Genomic DNA, 19,101 nt, shown 5'->3' with positions numbered 1-19,101 from the left:
TGATGCTATGAAAACTCAGGCCTAGCAGAGCAGGAGGCTCTGCCTCAGCTCCAGGGAAGGGGCTCCTGGGAAGGGTAAGGCCATGGCAAAAGCCCACACTGAAATTGATGCCTTCCCCTGTGCAAAAGAGGGGTTTGTTAGTTGAAAGACCAAAGCTTAAGCTGGGAGAGGAGTCAGTAATACCATAAATTAATTGCTAGGAAGTTAGTAGGGGCAATTTTACAAATACCAACAAGTTTCTGGAATTAGGCGGTGTTTGCCTGGTGGTTTTAAAGGACCTTGAGCTTGCCAAGCTTGTAATCCAGTGAGACAAACTGCTCACGTTTCAGCGCTGCAGGAAGGGTGAATGTGGTGCCAGGGATTTAGTGGGGAGCTTCTAAAGAAGCCAAAAGCCCATCAGAAGTTGAACTCCAGAGCATTTTCTGCCTGTCCACAACTTTCCCCTCTACCTTCTGAAGGTGGAACCAGCCACAGCACCCAGTGTGAGTTTGTATAAGAAAGCACAGGGGCTGTCTTTAATTTTCTGCGGTTTCGTGTCAGTCTTCTGGCCTTAACATACTTTCTCATCTCTGGTAGTGTTGTTGCAGACCTGTAGCTGATTGACAGGCAAGCTGAGGGGAGCGGCGAATTCAGTGAGCTCGTCTGCATCCTCTTTATATCCTCTTGCCATAAAAACACGTGAAATGGAGCTTGAGTGATGGGTTAAAATATTAATGGTTCAAAAATAAGATGAGTTGGAAGGGAGCTGTGCTTTTTACTCAGCTATCAATCCCTGGAGGACAATAAGGCCAGGGATTCAGAGAGAAGACTAAACATAAAGAAACCTCAACACAAACCTCTGCTAGTAGGACTGACGAGTTATAAGGCTGTTACAGTTGAAACCAATATGAACAATCTTGCTCCAAATTTTTGCATCTTGAGATGTCACTGCAGGGCAGAGTAAAAGCTGTTCAGCAGCCTAGGCTTTACCCCAACCTGCTTAGCAAGTGACAAAGCCACCAGGCAAATGTAGCATACATTAGCATGTGTAACTTGGGCCCTAAATCCTACTCTGAATAATGCTTATGTGGAGCTGCATCACGGAGAGGAGAAGGGTCTGCTCCACTGCTGCTCTGTGAGGATGGAGTTGGGCTGAGAGGTGGTGGCAAGCAAGAAGGTCCAGGTCCTGACCCTGCTTTATAGGTTGCTCCTACCAAATCTCTGCTGGTCCTTGCGAAAAAGCAGAGCACGGGTGGCAGTGCCGCAGGCTGCGTTCTGAGCACTGATGCTCCTTTTGAGGCTGTTGACAACCGAGACCAAGTTCCCTTCTGAGGATTGTGACACCAGGCTGAGCCCATTAATTTGTTACAGTGAGGAACTGTAGCTTGAGAACGGCCAGAGGGGATGAGCTGTGTTGAGTCACAAGGATGTAGCTCTGTTTTTGCAGCTTGGCTGAAGGAGAAAAAAACGAGTCACACAGCAATGGCAAAAAGTGGCCATTAATTCTGATAGGTGACAGGGTGTAGCTGACAGCATGACCCCTGGGGTCTTCTTTGCATGAGAGATTTGAATCACAGAAACAGAATATCCAGAATGGGAAGGAACCCACAAGAATCTTGGAGTCCTACTCCTGTTGGACTATCAAAAGCTTTGTTAAAATCTCAAAATACCCCACACCCATTGCCTTTCCTTCGTTGCTGTAAAAGGAAATTAAGTCAGTACAGCATGAAGAACATTTCTGTGGAAATGAGATTCTGCAGTGTGAATTCTTTCAAAATCAGCTACATTTATTCTAAGCTGTCAACCCATCAATCCCTGTGCGGTGATCCTTGGGAGAGCAGCACATCTTTTATGTGTAGCCATGAATCCTGCTTTAAGCTCAAAACTTAGTTCAGGCACGACTCAAAATGGAGAGGAGCACTGCTTGTGTGTAAAATTGCTTCTTATGCTCCTTTAAATACTCACCCAGGCTGGGAGTAAATGAGTGCTAATGATCCCTCTGCCTTTTGTTTGTAGCCATCCTATGACAAACGGTCACTTGTCTTTTGTAGTAGGAATGTTGCTGGTTAGGAAACAGAAGCTGTACTGACAAACGCCTATTCCTGGACTTCTTCTGCTGGAAGTGTCCCTAACCATCTCTACTAGCATGTGCTGTGGGTCTGACCTATTGATCCTAGTTTATCACTCAGAGGTTTTTTTTGAGCTGATTTGCAGAGGATTTGACCCCAGCTTCAATCCTAATCGTGGGTGCTCCTGAAAATCAGCCTCCAAGCCTGTCCAAACTACACACCCAGAGGCAGATGCTCCTTCTGGAAAAGCTGCTTGAGCAAGGCCTTTCCCACAGACGTCTTGCCCATGAGCAGAATGGCAAGAACTGAAGCCGAGGAGCTCCTGACCACCTTGCCAAGGCACCAGGGTGAGCTCATCCACCTCCTTCCCTGCTCTTTCTTGCACCATGCTTCCATCATCCTGTACAAGCCCTCAGGAGTCTCCTCACTCAGCTCTAAGGAAGACTGTCATAGTCAAGTTTGGGAGCCAGCACTAAGTCTTGGAGATCGCGTGGAACACATGAAATGTGCTGAATGAAATGAGTCCTCAGTTGTCACCTGAGGAGTGGTCCTTGGAGAACAAGCCCGTGCGTATGTGCCTGGCAGCCCTGTGAGGAACACGTCAGTGATCATGAGGAGGTAGTTTTTCAGCACAGACTGCTTAGCTGTTGGAATCATTTCTAAGTGCCCTAGAGAATGCCTTGGGAACATGATTTCATGCAAGCCTGGGATGAGGTGAGAGGTCCAACACTGAGGCTGCTCAAACCAGACATTCCCAAACTACAACTCCTTAAAAATGACTCTACATCAAGATTTAAGTCTTTTCTTACACAGGGGCTGGCCAGACCTTGTGGCGTTCCAAAGTGGCAGCGCCTGCTTGGGGTGATCCTGGCTGGTGGGTGCTCTTGGTGTCACAACAGCACCAGCCCTGGTGCTGTTCAAGAGGAGGGTGTGTTTGTTCATCAGCTACTTTGTGCTGATGATCTGCAGGGGCTCCTCAGGACGCAGGTACAAACAGATACCACAGAGTGCTCCAGAATCCTGCATCCCTGTGATTGAAAGAAAACCAGCAGTAAGTGGGGAAAAGGAACATCTTTCTGAAGTCAGAGCACGTGGGTAATGCAAGCGTGACACAGACACCCTCCCACGGGCTGCAGCTTCTACAAGAAGAGCAAGTAGCTGCTGAGCAGCAGCACGTCTGTACGAGAGGGAGATGGTTTAAGTGCTGATACAGACTTGGCTGACAGAGGCGGTGCTGGCACACTGTCTCCCTTGAAACAGCAAACACGCTGCTGCAAAATCCCTCTGTGGTTCTGTGTGTGCCCCTGTGTGCTGCGGGAGTGGCTCCCAGGGACTTCACCCCACAGAGCGCTGCAGTTCCTGCGCAATAGCCGGACAAGATGTCAAGTCCCAGAGGGAAAAGTTGAGTCCCCTGCCTCCTTTCAAACAGCTGGCTAATGTGATGCTTGTTCTTCTCGTTCTCAGCCCTAAAAAAAACCCCCAAACCAAGCAGGATGCAAACTGCAGTGAATGTTTTCAGTGAGTACTGTCCAAAAAACAAGTATTTTTGAAGTTTATTCCAGTTAAAATGGCAATCCTGCAATCCCAGGTGACCTGGCAGTGTCCATGGGGCGGGGGTCTTTGGTGATGCTGGCATAGACCCTTTCAGAGCAAAGGGCTGGGCAATAGATTCCTAAATTAATATGTTTTGTTGTTTTCTCCACCACCACCCCCGATGTTCTTAAAGCCACATAAATAATGAGATTATGCCTTGCAGTTCCAGGAGCAGAGAGATTTTGTCCTGACCTGCAGCTCCCTGCCTGCCCTGACAGAAGGCTGCTTTCCTGCTTCCATCTGTCTACGGCCAAGGAGTAGCTTGTCTCAGAAGGTGGAATTGTGCTGCAGGGATGGGGCTAGGTTTCGGCAGGGCGAGGAGGACACACACATAGGTGAGTGAATTGAGTTCGTGGCTCTGGCCACTGGAGTCCTGGGGTGGTTTTATTTCCAGGGGTTATTCAGGGGAAAAGAAACCAAAACAGGCTCAGGAGAGACCCTAGAGCAGCTTCCAATACGTAAAGGAGCCAACGAGAAATCTGGAGAGGGACTTTTGACAAGGGCCTGTAGGGACCAGATAAGGAGGAATGGCTTTAACCTGGCAGAGGGGACACTGAGATGAGCTCTTAGGCAGAAGTTCTTCCTTGTGAGGGTGCTGAGTCTCTGGCAGAAGTTGCCCAGAGAAGCTGTGGCTGCCCCATCCCTGGCAGTGTTCAAGGCCAGGTTGGACGGAGCTTGGAGCAATCTGGTCTAGTGGAAGGTGTCCCTGCCCATGGCAGGGGTTGGAACTGGATGAGCTTTAAGGTCCCTTCCAACCCAAACCATTCTATGATTCTATGACATAAGATGGCTGGGCCACTTCCCACCTCTCAGGCGCTCTTGTCCACAGTTGTATGTGCCAGCTGGGACTCACATCCCACATCTCTTGCTGCCTGCAGCAGACTGTGTGATGCAGTGCTTTGGGAGAAGCACTGTGCTTCCCTGTTGGGGCTTGTCCAGCCTCCAAAGCAGGTGGAAGAAGGCTTAGCGAGCAGTGATGCAGTAAAGTGTCCCCTGGTTACACCCTTCCTGCAATCCCTGCAAAACCACATCCCAAAGTGGTTACTCTATGCACCAGGACGTGCTCTGCAGCCCACTCCAGCACGGGTGGCTGGCAGTGCCATGGGGGTCCCTGCCCCTGCTGCCTTGTGGGGCATCTTTGCTGCAGTAACTCCCTTCCCAGGCCCATAAGATGATTAAGGGATTGGAGCAGCTGTCTTGTAAGAAGAGGCTGAGGGAGATGGGACTGTTTAGCTTGGAAAAATGAAGGCTTGGGTGGGTTCTTATCCGTGTCTGAGGAGGGGTGAAGAAGGCAGAGGTAGATGCTCCTCAGTGGTGCCCAGTGAAAGACCAAGTGCCAAAGTAAAGCTGAAATAAAGAGATTAAACTTCAGAGAAGCTTCTTCTATGAGAATGGTTAAGCACTGGCACAGATGCGCCAGACAGGTTCAGGCATCTCCATCCTTGGAGATACTCAAAACCCAGCTAGGTGTGCTCCCAGGCTCTAGCTGACTCTGCTTTGAGCAGCAGGGAGTAGATGAGCATTTCCAAAGGTCCCTTCCCACCTTAACTATTCTGTGAGTCTTTGATCTGTGTGGCTCAGTGATGAGACGAGCACCAAGAGGTGCCAGATCTTTATGGGAGGGTTTTGAAAACCCAGTTCAGCTGGATGAGCTCTGTTCCAGCTCTCTGGATCCCTTCTTGGGCTTGGTGCTGTGGTGTCTTCCCATCACAGGTACAGGAGACAGTAGAAACCAGGGCTGCCTGTGCCAAGCATCCCAATCAATTAGCGTCAGTGTAGCCACCTAGTGCCACTCTGGGTGATGCTTCCAATGCCCAGCACACAAATTCTGGCAACACTTGGCTGAGCTGTGGGGGAGGGATCCACCCAGGTGATGTCAGAAATCATAGTTATACCCCATGAGACCCACCACCACCCTTGAGCCTGCTGCACTGACCCCCAGCTTCCCCTGCCCATGGGCAATGGGGGCAAAGAAACACCTGCACAGTGATGCTGTCACTCATTAAAGGTTTGGTTTTATTTCTGGTTTAAATCAAAATTAGTCACTCTCTGTAATTACATTATATATAGATTTATAGAGACATTATAGAAAAGATTTTTTTTTGCTTTTTTTCTGCAAAAATCTGTAAATAAAAAATAAAATAAAACAAACAAACAAAAACAAAAGATGGCAGCTTCTGACCGTGGGTCTGGCCATCCCTCTGCCGCTCGTCCTGCCCCTGCCCTCCATGGCGCTTCCCAGCAGACCAGAAAAGGTTCTGGGCTGGGGCCACTTCTCACTAACGTTCCCTACAGCCACAGCTGGGGAGGGAGAGGAGCACGTGGACCTGGAAAGAAGAAACACCAGCAGAATATATTAATATCTCATATCTCATTTTATTGAAGTCCTGGGGACTCCGGGTGGCAAAGGGCAGCAGTCCGCATGGCCTGGGCAAAACAAACAGCGTGGTTTCCAAAGTGCAGCTCCAGAAATCCGGTAGTCTCCATGCTGCTCCAGCAGCTGACGAGAGGTGCAGGATGGGTGGGCTCCTGGTGTGGTTTAAATAGCAATCACAGGGTGGGACATGCAGCGAATCCCCCCCCTGCCATGGGTGCTCCATAAGGCAGTGTGCGGCTGCGGCAAGCTGCCGTGCGGGTGATGCTGCGGTGCGCTGCCAGGAGTGGCATGGGCCTGGCGGCCCCAGCCCATGCCAGACCAGTGCCCAGCCGTGCCTTGACCCTCAAGGGATGGCGGAGGGATTGCGTGGTGTCTCAGAAAGCTGTGCTGGCCATGCTGGCTGGGGCAAAGATCCGCGGGAGGCTGTCCAGGGTCTCCTCCAGCCGCCGGTGAGCTGATTTGCCGTCTTCCCCTGCAAGCACATGCTGTGGTCAGTGAAGTGAGCTCCAGAAGCTCTGTCCTATTCCAATACCCAGCCACCTTCCTTGGCCCTTCCAGGGAAATGTGGCTAATGCCAGGCAGAGCTGAGCCTGCATGCTAAGACCACAGAGTGAAGACCTCTCTTGTCCTCTTTAGTACACACTCGGGCAGGTCCCAGCTGGGATCTGGCTCAAAAAGCCCCCAGAGCTCCTCATGTGGATGTTGCACACCCTGTTCTTTAGCTGCCTGCCTACCCCTGCCCACACGGGGCAGGGATCAGGGATCACCCATGTTTGGGCTGCAGGAGAGCTTGGCTTGGGGGAAAGGGGCCAGGGCTCGGGGCTCTGCCAGCTCCAGCATCTCAGATGGCTGTGCACATCTGCATACATCTTGTAGGCCCCTTCCAATACCTAAAGGAGCTACAAGAAATCTGGAGAGGGGCTTTTGACAAGGGCCTGTAGGGACAGGACAAGGGGGAATGGCTTTAACCTGACAGAGGGGAGACTGAGATGAGATTTTGGGAAGAAGTTCTTCCCTGTGAGGGTGCTGAGGCCCTGGCACAGGTTGCCAGAGAAGCTGTGGCTGCCCCATCCCTGGCAGCGTTCAAGGCTGGCTTGGACGGAGCTTGGAGCAACATGGTCTAGTGGAAGGTGTCCCTTCCCATGGCAGGGGTTGGAATTGAGTCAGCTTTAAGGTCCCTTCCAACCCAAACCAGGCTGTGATTCTATGATTCACTGGCACAGGGATCCCAAGGGCTTCCCCAGGACCCCAGGCACACACAGGGATGCATCCATCCATGCTACAAGCTGGCTGTAGTCAGCACCCCCACCCACAGCAGCCATCCCCAGCAAGATGTGGTGACATGGACAATCTGCTGGGACATGGGACATGAGGCTTCTACATGTGCTGGGTGCCACGGGGATGGGCTCTATGAACAACCAAGACACACAGAATCCAAACGTGACATGGCTGACAGGCTCTAAGACAGAGACATTCGTGAGCAAAGCGGCTGGAGCGGGGACAGGGGATGAGGACGGCTCACATGTCCCAACCTGTGCAGCAGCTGCCGCGACCTGGAGGCCTAGAAACCCACTCAGATGGTTCTCTCAGGGCCATCTAGCAAATAACAAATAACAACCAGGCTTAGTGCTCCGTGTCCACAGGAGTCGGGCCCTCACTGCCCACTGCCAGCTTGCTGTTGCTTGGCAGAGCTTGGGGCACGATGAGCAAGTGTGCGTGGGGTGGGCAGGGACCAGCCTGGGACCCCCTTCTCCTGCAGGCTCTGCTGGCACCAGGAGATTCCACTTGGGATAACATGGGTGGGGAGGGAGTAGGGAGGAGCAGTGGGACACTCACCGCACAGCATCAGGCTCTGCTTGGCTGCCTCGCGCACAGGCTCTTTGTCGGTTTGGCACAGGTAAACCAGCTGCTCGATGCTTTCCTTCGCCTGCAGGAGAAGGGACAAGGGGTTCAGTGTGGCTGGCAGCAGGGACACAACGGAGGGGAAGGCAGCACAGGGCACTGCAGCCCCATGGTGCAGGAAAATCCTGGTCCTGTTCTTTCCCTCTCCGCTTCCCTTCCTGCCCTGCCCCTGCTTGCTTCTTCGGCATATTTGGGCCAGCTCCAGCTCCTGTATCCAGGGAGCCACCAGCCACCAGGGACACACCAGTCTGTCTGGAGTCACCAGCCACATGCAATTCCTCTTGCTCCGGATGATACAGCTCCGCTGCTTGCTCCCCGCATCACTCTTACCTTCAGGCAACCCAGCGCTGCACACCCTGCCACACGCGTCTGCACCTCCTCATCCTCCAGCTGCTCCAGGTAGCACACAAGGGCCTGGGAGAGAACGTGGGGGTCAGTGCCACCACCCTGCAGAGCCAGGGGGCAGCACCCACATCCCACTTCATCCTTGGCTACCCCAGCACATACCCGTTGTCGGAAGCGGGGGTTCTCTGCCAGGCTGCGGAGCTGAGCTGACACGGCGCTCACCACCTTGCTGTTGCCCTCCACAAGGAGCAGGCTCAGCGCTTTCAGTCCCTCCTTCTTGAGGCGGCCCTCAGGCATGCGCTTCAGGGCATGCAGCACCACGTCCTGGTCGTCCGAGTTGAGGTTCTGTGCCAGCATCGCTGTGGGGAAACATAGGCTGAGCCAGGGTGCAGGGAGACTGGCTGCACTGCCCCTCTGCCACAGGGAACCCAGCTCCAGCACCCCGCACCCGTGCCGGGCAGAGCTGGCCCCACATAGGCTGCCAATGCATGGAGGCACCCAAGCCAAGGTGCTGGGGATCTACAGCAAGGACCCAGGGTGCTCAGGAAGGCAGCACGGGCGTGGGCTGTGCACCAGATCAGAACAACTTGCCCACCCCAAGGATGGCAGAGCCTCTGGGGGATGCCCCACAGCAACCATGGTGGTACTGCAGGGTGATCCCCTGTGGTGATGCTCCAGCACCCCACAGAGGTGGTACTGAGGGTGATCCCCTGTGGTGATGCTCCAGCACCCCATAGAATCATGGGATAGTTTGGGTTGGAAGGGACCTTCAAAGCTCATCTAGTCCAACCCCCCTGCAATGAGCAGGGACATCTTCAACATCCTCATGCCAGGGTCTAGCGAGCGTGGGAGGGCACCCACCTTCCTCTGCCAGCTCCATCATGTAGGTGTCAAGCACCAAGGCGCCAAGCGACTCAAAGTGGCTCCAGTACTGGAAGATGGTGACTTGTTCGCCCTGGGCACTGCCGGGCCGCCGGGGCAGCCGCTGATACAGCACATCCTCCACCAGTTTCACACAAACTGCGGGAAAGGGCTGGGCTCAGGATGTGCAATAGCCACGGCCACCCCTCTGCAGGGCTCCTGGCATGCATAGGCCCTCACGCATGGTCACTGTGTGGGGCTGGTAACTCCCCAAACACCCCTGTGCTCACCAGCATCAGCCAGGCCAGGGTGCCGCTCACTGATGGGTGCTGCGAACTGTGTGCTGAGCACCTGCAGGAACCGCTCCACAGGGCAGGAGTAGACGTTGGGGGCCTCCACGCAGCAGTCCCAGAGGGGCAGCACACCCTCCTTCCGCGTCGAGAACTGCACAACTGCGAGGACAGGTGCTGTCAAACCCACCGGGACACTGAGCCACACGCAGCACCAGTGCAGTCCCCTCGGCTGGGTGGCTTTACCTTCAGCAGCAGAGGCGGCTGCTCCTGCTTGCTCCTCCGTGAGCTGGCACACGACCTCCAGAACCTGTGCCTCCCGCAGCAGCCTGTCCAGGGCATACATCTCCTGGCACCGCAGGGGACCAAAGGTGCCCAGTTTCTGCAAGGCACAGCCAAAATGGGGACCTCAGGGACAGAGCTCACCACATACTGCGGCAAGACACCCCTCAAAGCGGAACTCCCAGCCCACCCCAGCATGTCTCCTGCCCCTGTCCTCACCAGCAGCAGGCGGTTGCAGTTGTTGAGGTGAAGCACCAGGGCCTTATCCAGGAACTCATTGCCGGTGCTCAGAGGGTCAGTGCTGGCCTCGGAGCCGCTGCACATGCCGGTGTCGTCTGCACCAGTCTCTCCGCCGCTGGGGGCCCTGCTGCCATGCCGCGGTCTGCCAGCCCTCCTGCGAGTCAGAGAGAGATCGAGGCAGAGGATCACCACAGGAAACCTGGACCTGGATGTTCCCCGGGGGAATTCTGAAGGACCTACAGTATCACAGCAAGAGGGCTGGGGAAAGGAGCAGGTCCCAGGGGCATACGGCATGGGGGCTGCCTCCCAGCCCAGCACCCATGGAGAGATGCAGGGTGGCACTGTGCCATCAGAATCATAGAATCATAGAATGGTTTGGGTTGGAAAGGACCTTAAGATCATCTAGTTCCAGCCCCCTGCCATGATGTGAGGGATGCCTCACACTAGACTATATCATACAAGGCCCTGTCCAACATGGCCTTAAACACTAACAGGGATGGAGTATTCACAATTTCCTTGGGCAGCCTGTTCCAGTACCTCACCACCCTCACAGTAAATAACTTCTTCCTTATATCCAACCTGAATCTCCCCTGTTTCAGTTTAAACCCACCACCCCTTGCCCTATCACTACAGTCCCTAATGAAGAGTCCCCCTCCAGCACCCTTGCAGGCCCCCTTCAGATACTGGAAGGCTGCTCTGAGGTCTCCACGCAGCTTCTCTTCTCCAGGCTGAACAGCCCCAGTGTTCTCAGCCTGCCTTCATACGGGAGGTGTTCTAGAAGGGCCAGATCCTATTGCTTCTTGAACCGGACTTGCCCTGAGCTGTGATGGGCTGGTCTAAATGTGCTTGGCCACTCTAGCAGAGCTGGGCATCCCCCATCCCAACTGTCCCAGGGCCACATCCTGCCCTGTGCCGCATCCCATGACCCTGCCGTGCACCTCTCGTCTTGGAGAGGCTCCTCCTCGGAGCCCTCCGAGTCCTCCATGTCCGAAGTGTTGAGGAAGCTGAAGCTCTCCAGCGCATGCTCCACCGTCAGGCTGATGCTGGAGGCCCGGCTGAGGAAGACACCCTGCTTTTGCTGCAGAGGAAGGCATGGCAGGGTCAGATCCTGGCTCATCAGCCAAGACAGCCCTGCCACCCACATCCTCAGGCGTCGCCATCAGGAATCATGGAATCACAGCTCAGTTTAGGTTGGAAGGGACCTTAAAGCTCACTCAATTCCAACCCCTGCCATGGGCAGGGACACCTTCCACTAGAGCAGGTTGCTCCAAGCCCCGTCCAACCTGGCCTTGAACGCTGCCAGGGATGTGGCAGCCACGGCTTCTCTGGGCAACCTGTGCCAGGGCCTCACCAGCCTCACAGGGAAGAACTTCTGCCTAAGATCTCATCTCAGCCTCCTCCCTGTCAGGTTAAAGCCATTCCCCCTTGTCCTGTCCCTACAGGCCCTTGCCCAAAACCCCTCTGCAGCTTCCTGACAAGAAAATGGCCCCGTCCCCATTATCCCTTGGCACTGGCACTAGAGGTGGCTCCATCGCCCTTGTCCCCAGCACTGCCAGCCCTGTCCCCATAGTCCCCAGGCACTGCCAGCCAGGACGAGCCCATTCCCCCTTGCCCAGGCACTGCAGGGAGCCCCTCACCAGCAGCATCTCCTCCAGGTGCTTGAGCTCCCGTTCGAGGGGATGCAGCTCTGGGAACTGCCCCCGATAGTCATCCAGGGCCGAGCCCAGGAGACTGATGGCCTCCTCCAAACCTGAATCCACCACCTTCCCCCGGGGCACCTCGAGGACACCGGTGGGCAGCGGTGTGGTGGGCAGCGGGCTCTCCTGCATGGACGCTTGTACCGGTGCCATGGTGACACCAGCGCTGCAGCCGCCCCGTGCCGGCGCCTGGCTCTGCGCTGGCTCGGCCTTGTCGGTGGTGGCCCATGCCACAGAGGCACGAGGCTTGGCCTCAGCACTCCTGTCCTGCGCTGGTGTCACCGCTGCCACCGAGGCGCTGGGGACGGGGTCCATGTCCTGCTCTGCAGTCCCTGTGTCCTGCGGGCTGGGCTCGAGCTCCCAGGGGCTCTCTGCAGCCTTGGCCTCTGTTGTGGCATCCATGCTGGCCTCGCTGATGTGGCTCAGAGTCCGGGAGTAGGGCACGTGCCCGTTGGCCACTGCTTCCTTCTTGCGGCTGCTCGGCTCCTCTGGATGGCTCTCAGCAGCAGGAATGCTGGCCCCGGTGCCAGGCTCAGCCTCCTGTGGCTGCTGGGAGAAGGAGATCTCGATGGCGGGTGCCGAGGCCTGCAGCTCCGGCTGCACGATGGGCTTGTGCACAGCATGGCGGGTGCTGCCGGGCAGCTGCGGGCTGGAGGAGTCGTCCGAGGACTCGGAGGAGATGGACCAGGCCGTGCCATTCTCCAGCTCCTCCTGGCGCCGTAGCATGTTCTGGGGAGGGGGAAAATGGTGTCAGGCAAGACCTTCCTGCTCCTCCGGCTGCCCTCCCTTCAACTGCAGGCACCCTGGTTCTGCCAGAATGGCAGGATGGCAGACCACGGCTGCCTCTTCCAGCCCCGCATCTCACCCCTCAACACCAGTAGTGATTCCAGCTCCATATACCCAGCCACACACTCCATTGAGCCCCGGGGTGCCAGTGCCTTTCCAGCATGGTGAGCAGCTCCAGCATGGCCATGATGGGATGAAACACTTGGAGCCAAGGCCACCACCCACCATGGCTGCAAGGATGGCAACTGCTCCAGCACCAGCTCATGGGGGGCAGCACCAGCATCATGCCAATGTCATGCCAGTGGTCATAGAATCATAGCATCAACTAGGTTGGAAAAGATCTTTAAGATCATCAAGTCCACCACCACTGAACCAGTGCCACACCAACGCCATGTTAGCGTCACACCAGCACCACGACAGCATCATTCCAGTGCCACGCCAGCGCCGTCACAGCAGCACCATTACACCAGCACCACAGCACAGCACACCAACGCCACCAGTGCAGGGACATAGACAAGCCTTCTACTCTCTAGTGCCTGGACAGAGAAGCAGGGCCAGCCTGTGCAGCCCAGGCTCCCCTAACTTGGGGACTGTCTCCCTTGGGACACCCAGAGCCCATCCTGGCCGGATCAGGCCTCTGCGCATCAGTGAAGGCTGGTAAGTAGGAGACAAGGAGCAGCTACAGCTACTGCGGGATGGGCACAGTGCTGGCTACGCTACGGGCCGGCTCCAGCCCTCGCACTTACATGGCCCTGCTGCGGCAATCTCCCGAGCTCGGCCGAGGAGACATCACCGCAGGAGCAGCTTTGAGACAGCTTCTTGAAGAGCGTCTCCCAAAAGATGTCCAGTAAGGACCAACCGTGCTTGTCGGCTGCCCGGCCGGGGCTCTCGGGCTGAGAGAAGAGGAGCTGTGAACACGGGAGGAGCAGGCACTGGTGCTGGGGAGCCCTGGCTGGATGGCTGGAGAGGAGCTGCCCACCCCTGTGACCCACCAGGATGTAGCCTTGGCACATCCCCATGCAGACCCCTCCGTGGGCACCTTGCTGAGCAGCCCTGAGCACCACACTTACATAGAAAGCCTGTTCCCGCAGGGACGGCGTGTCAGGCGGGCTCTGGTTGTAGGTGGAGAACCTCTTGTTCACCGTGGAGGCCTTGTTGACAGTGCTGGCCGCTGAGGGCTGGTCATCCTTGTCGAAGGGGCTAGGGAGGAGAGCAGGGAGGTGTGGGTTGTGTGCCATCCTGGGTGAGCCTGTTCTACAGCAAGCAGGACACCAGGACCCCATCCAGCCCAGCTCTGATTTTCCATAATTGCAGCCCAGTTTTGGGATGGGAGAGAGCCTGGGGCAGGCCACCTCTTTCCACACCATGCCAGGCATCCCAAAGTCTGCCATGTGCCACCAGCAACACCTGCTGAGATACTCACTTCCAGGTCACCTCCAGGCTGAGTTTGAGGGTGCCCAAGTCATTGATATCCACAGCCACTACCTGGGGTAGAGCTGCAAAGAGGTCCTTGGTCTCACAGGACACATTGCCCACCACAACATGGTTGGCCAGGCTCTTTAGCTCTGTCACCTGGAGAAGAAAAGGGAGGAGAGCGAGAGATGAAGCTTCGTCTTATCCATGTTGTTTTCATCCATGTGTTGTGCCAGGATTCACCACCACCAAATGTCCTCCTCTCACTCCAGAGGGCTGAGGTTGAGGTGAGGTCCCAGAGGGAAGCCCTGCAGGGTGATAGCTGGCCCACACCATCCTTGCCCCCTTCTGCACTGTACCTTGATGGAGAGGAACTCGGTGACAAGGGGCAAGAAAACCATTTCCTCGCTGTCCCACACCTGCTTGCTGTTCGCCTCAATGCGGCCACGCAGCTTCCACCGCTGCCGTCCGTACTTCATGAAGATCTGAGAGTGCAGAGGTGTAGGTATGGGGGAGACACATCACTGGCATGATGGGTGCTCTCTGTGTGTCCCCAGGCACGGCCAGAGAGCCGTGCCACCCAGCAATGCCCTGCAACATGCCCTCCACACCAGCGCCCAGCTATGCCCCCCAGGCATCCCAAAGACCACAGAGAAAGAGAAGAGCAGATCCCAACCCATACGGTCCCACCAACCTCATACTGGTCACCAGCACAAAGCCGGGCAAAGCCTGCCAGTCCTGCAAGAGAAGGTAGAGGGGCATGAGCAGGCAGCAGAGAGGCAGGCAGCGGGCCAGGAATGGAGTGGGACATGTTACCTTTCATCCGGACATGGAACTCGCCCAGCTGGCTCTCCAGCTCATTCTCCAACAGGCACATGTTCTGGGGACAGAAGGACAGGCAGCACCCATCAGCAGCCACCCATGGGACCCAGCACCATGCCAGCCCAGCCCAGCACGCTGCCTCACCTCCGTGTACTCCTTGTAGCCCTTGCTGGCCTCGGCCAGGCTCTCGCGTGCCTCCCGGCTGCCTGGTGAGCCCGTGCTGTAAGCCTTGACCATGTTATGAGCTCCATCGCGAAGCCGCCGCTGGATGCAATAAGCCTCATAGAGCTCATCTATCTGCAAGTACAGGCCCAAGCTGTGGTGATGGGCAGGGCAGGGGGGACAGCATGGCCATCCCAGTGCTGCATCGAGGTGATCCTGGTCCCCAGCTCTCACCTTGCTAGCATGGAACTCCAGACGACGCAGGAAGCGGTCGATTGACTTCACTTGCTGGAAAAGCAGAGGAGATGGTGTGAGCGGCAGCACAACCCCTCCACAGAGGAGCTGCAGGTCAGGATGTGCCCTGTTGTCTCCTTGTGCTGTGGCTGGGACAGGTCCTGGCCTCCTGCCCTGTCGGGGAAGTGCAGGGTGGCAGTGGCGGTGAGCAGAGGCTGTGCTTGCACCCATCTGCTGCAGCATCCTCCAGCCTTCTCTGCTCCGGAGGGTCCCCCAGGAGACAAGCCAGGCTCCAGGGTGCTCTTCTCCCATCTTCTGCTGAGCTAAGCCAGGCTCAGCACTCATCAGCAACAGCTTCTGCTTGCAAGAAGCAGGTTACAAGCCCCTGCCTGCCACTGGTCCATCCCTGCCCAGGCCCACCATGCCCACAGAGCTCCATCCCACCCTGCAGGCCACAGGGCAGTGCAAGCAGAGAGGGCCTGGCAATAGCACATCCTAAATGTTAGGATGGGGGAGGGAAGGGGGAGGAGGTACTGATCCCTCTTACCTTATCCAGATCATAGAGAAAGCCCTGGAGGAGAGAGGAGAGGGATAAGATGCAGCACAAAGCCAGTTCTGCCCATCCAAGGAGACCCAGCATATCGCACCCACCACCCATAGCATGTCCAGCACACACCCAGGGCTGGAGAGTGCATGACAGTAGGACAGCCCAACACCAGAGCCCAGGCTGGCCCCTAACGTCATCACAGAAGGGACACAGATGGACCACGAGCTGCCTCAGCTGTGTCCAGTATCTGCCCAAAGCACGATTCCCTATAAGGATCTTCCCAAGCGATACTCACCAGGCGTGAATTCCTCTTGGACTCGCGGATCTGAGCGCTGAGCTTCTCCAGTTCCAGCTGGTGCACCTCCAGGTAGGCTCTGGGGGCAACCACACCAGGGGGTCAGGCTGGGGCGCCGTGTTTGGGGCGCCGTGTTCAGGGCTCCTGACACCCAGTACCCACACCAACCCACCATGTCTGGCCCTGCATCCTCACTCCCTGCTCCAGCACCGAGGCAAGGGAGCCCATGTGTGCTGCTACATGGGATGTAGTGGGATGTGGGACCCCACACAGCTCTGTGACTGTATCTGGAAGACCTGGCACGTCCCTGCCTGGTGAGAGTAGAGAGCTGCCAACCCCAACCCACATGACAGGCTGTCCCCATGCTCCCCCGGAGCTCCCTGCCTCCCACCACCCAGACACAGGGAGCCCCAGCACTTACGTCAGGCCCTTCTTGAGAGCTTCGTACACCTCGTCCAGGCGGTTGGGCTGAGGCACCTTGGGTGGTGGGGATTTGTGGGACATTAAGAACATCCTACTGACCCTGGAGCCAGTCTTGCGGGAGACGATGGGGGTAAAGGGTGAGAGGTTCCTGGGGAGAGAGGCAGGCAAACTGGGGTGGCTGAGGTCAGCACACAGCACTGGGGTCCTCCTGGGTGCCCCAGCCTGCTGGGCACCCTGTCTCAAGACAAGAAGGAGCTCTGGGATGGAGGCCAGGTCTGCTCAGACCTGCCTGCCTCTCCCAGGACTCCCAGTCTAACCAGCGGGGCTGGGCAAGACAGGGCTGTGAGGCTGGGCAGTGCTGCCTGCACCACATGCCTGCAACCCCCCCAGTGCATTTGGCTGCCCCAAAACCATGGAAGGACAAGGAGAAACTCCCAAAGCTGGCAGTGGTAAAGAACGAGAAGGTCACCCTGTCCTAGCAGGGTCCAAGAGGGTGGCTATGGGGTAGCCTTTGTGAGGTGTAAGGGTCCCAAGTTGGGGGGAGCAAAGGCAAATGGAGCTGGCACCAGCTGGAGCCAAGCTGTGTGCCTGGAATGCCCATGGGGACACCTCCAGCCCTGGCCACCCTCTCAAGGGGCCATGTTCTGCTCCACCCCCAGCACCCGAGGTTGCCAGGAGATGCTCCCTGCAGTGCAGGCACTGTGGCAGGGTGACACAGGCCACCAGCTTGCTGGCCTGTTACCACATGCTCCCAGGGACAGGCAGGGATCCCAGTGGATGGCAGCATGGGAGCATCCTGTGGACAGGCAGCCCTGTCATTCCATCACACAGTGCGGGACGTGGGGCAGGGACATCCTCACTAATGCTACACCTCTGCAAATGTCACAAAACCCATAGCCGCAGAGCTGCCCACTGAAGGATGCCGGCCCAGCACCAGGCCCCGAACACAATCCCTCCTGCCTTGTGCAACGGAGTCGCTCCCAGTCCAGCGAGCAACGCCCTGCTCCAACTGGCTCTTCCTTTCCTACTCCCAACACATCAGAATCCAGGAGACACCGTGGGCTCCTCAGCTCCCAGCCCTGGACTGGATCTCCCACCCTGTGCTGCTCTTCACAGGAGCGGCCAAAAGACTTCCCAGAATCATTGATGGAGGGAAATGAATGTCTTGGCCTCTTCCCAAGCCAGAGCAATGGGTAAGCCTTTGATTTCCAACCATCCCTCCTCATTCCCATCCTCCAAGGCCTCCAGAGGCACCATCCACAAGCATCTGCCCACTAGCCAGTTGGTTGTGGGCATCCAAAATTCCTCCCTCTTCCCTGTCCCCAAGCAGGCCCCTCTGGCAGCTACTGATCCAGTGATATGCTGGTCTGAATATGGTGGTCTGAAAAGTGTCACTTAGCCCTAAGGCTGGACAGGACCTGGAGACAAGAGCCAAGCAGGGCTAGAAGTCTGCTCCCAGGCATGGGGAGGCTCTACCTGGGCTTGTGCCCACTCAGTGAAGGTGCCCATAGCCTCGCAAGGCAGTGTGGCACTGCTTTCCCCAGCCACTGCGTGCACTCAGAGGTGAAGAGGCTGGGTTGGTGCTAGGAGAAGGGATTAAAAGCATTAAAATGCCACAGTACCGCAAGCCAAAGCCATGGAACACCCATGTCCCAAGAACTATCTGCCAGAGGGTAGCCAGGAGCTAGGGATGGTGCAGAGGAGGGTGGTGGGGATGAGCAGCATGTGGGGTAGTTCTCACCGACGTGAGGTTCTGCAGAGAGGAGGAGGAAGGGGATGATGGGACCATAACATCGCCAGCGGCCGGACAGGATGAGCAGGGACTGGCTGCTCCTCGCAACGCAGCTGATAGGCAGCCAATAAAACCTTTCAGCAACAGGTTTGAAGTGACCTGGAGGAACCCTTGATTCCCACCAGCACTCAAACCCCAACCCGGTCACCTCAGGATGTCCAGGCCATCAAGACACAATGCTTCAAAGCCACCTCAGCTCCTTCACCACATCATTAAACATGATGAGATGGTCACAGGGAAGCTCTTAAGAGCTGGTGGTGAACTACACCTGCCCCTCCATGCTCTGGTGGCATGGACTTCAGGGTTCTCACCCAGCCTGGGACACAGCATGGCGGAGGGTTGGGGTGATGGGCTGTCTCCCATTTGGCCTCAATGCTCCCTGCAGCCCCCACTGTGCAACATCCCCTGGGTGCCACAAAGTTCCCTGAGGGAGATGCCATGACAGTGGGTTGGGAAGGTGCCTCGAGATGCACAGCAGGTCCCACCACCTGCCCCTGACCAAGCCTGTCCCTATCCCCATCCCTCGTGTCAGATAGCATGAACACCCATCTCCTACCTGAAGGGCTGGTTGGCTGTTGAGTTCACTCCGGCAAAGGACTGGCACCTATTGATCTTGGTGATGAGGACTTGGCGCTGCAGGCACACAGACAGTGACATTGTTGAGTGTGACCTGGAGGGCCTCCCTGGGGGCACAAGAGAGGGGTGTCACCAGCAGCAGAGTGGGGAAACACACACAGGAGCCCATGGACCAGGGTGGCTACAGCACCCATGGGCTGAGAGCCCTCCCTCCTGCTCAGCCCAGGGACATTGCTGGTGGGACTGGCAGGATATTGCTATCCTCAAGTGATGCTATGGGTGCCCTGCCTTGGGTGAAGCAGGGCTCTGGACACCGTGAGCACTCAGCGAGGACAGACAGACAGGGCCTCGGGCAACATGGTCTAGTGTGAGGCATCCCTGCCCGTGGCAGGGGCTTGGAACTGGATTATCTTAAG

The 19,101-nt window shown here is 56.6% G+C and overlaps 1 protein-coding gene across 10 annotated transcripts in view; it reads right to left on the bottom strand.

The window, feature by feature from the left end:
- Positions 1-5,639: 5,639 nt before the first annotated feature.
- LOC115601153 (rho family-interacting cell polarization regulator 1-like) overlaps positions 5,640-19,101 on the bottom strand; it is a 33,840-nt gene continuing 20,378 nt past the window's right edge. For 2 of the 10 annotated variants that reach the window (XM_030470760.1, XM_030470757.1), the window contains exons 2-23: positions 18,666-18,792; positions 16,316-16,465; positions 15,895-15,973; positions 15,600-15,623; positions 15,053-15,409; positions 14,801-14,953; positions 14,651-14,714; positions 14,529-14,572; positions 14,194-14,319; positions 13,845-13,993; positions 13,492-13,621; positions 13,168-13,314; positions 11,576-12,364; positions 10,877-11,016; positions 9,918-10,092; positions 9,663-9,798; positions 9,417-9,578; positions 9,127-9,285; positions 8,428-8,624; positions 8,251-8,334; positions 7,855-7,945; positions 5,640-6,490 (exon numbers count right to left, since the gene is read on the bottom strand). In XM_030470760.1, the coding sequence (XP_030326620.1) occupies positions 6,393-6,490; positions 7,855-7,945; positions 8,251-8,334; positions 8,428-8,624; positions 9,127-9,285; positions 9,417-9,578; positions 9,663-9,798; positions 9,918-10,092; positions 10,877-11,016; positions 11,576-12,364; positions 13,168-13,314; positions 13,492-13,621; positions 13,845-13,993; positions 14,194-14,319; positions 14,529-14,572; positions 14,651-14,714; positions 14,801-14,953; positions 15,053-15,409; positions 15,600-15,623; positions 15,895-15,973; positions 16,316-16,465; positions 18,666-18,766 (3,555 nt within the window). In that variant the 5' untranslated portion in view covers positions 18,767-18,792 and the 3' untranslated portion in view covers positions 5,640-6,392. Of the gene's footprint in view, positions 6,491-7,550; positions 7,615-7,854; positions 7,946-8,250; positions 8,335-8,427; positions 8,625-9,126; positions 9,286-9,416; positions 9,579-9,662; positions 9,799-9,917; positions 10,093-10,876; positions 11,017-11,575; positions 12,365-13,167; positions 13,315-13,491; positions 13,622-13,844; positions 13,994-14,193; positions 14,320-14,528; positions 14,573-14,650; positions 14,715-14,800; positions 14,954-15,052; positions 15,624-15,894; positions 15,974-16,315; positions 16,466-18,058; positions 18,071-18,665; positions 18,793-19,101 lie in introns of those variants that run through there. The other 8 variants (XM_030470758.1, XM_030470762.1, XM_030470761.1 and 5 more) reach the window with 8 other exon arrangements.

Source organism: Strigops habroptila, chromosome Z, assembly GCF_004027225.2.
Source record: "Strigops habroptila isolate Jane chromosome Z, bStrHab1.2.pri, whole genome shotgun sequence".
Taxonomy (NCBI): domain Eukaryota; kingdom Metazoa; phylum Chordata; class Aves; order Psittaciformes; family Psittacidae; genus Strigops; species Strigops habroptila.
Note: the sequence above shows the minus strand (reverse complement) of the source record. Positions and strands in the feature narration are given on the sequence as shown.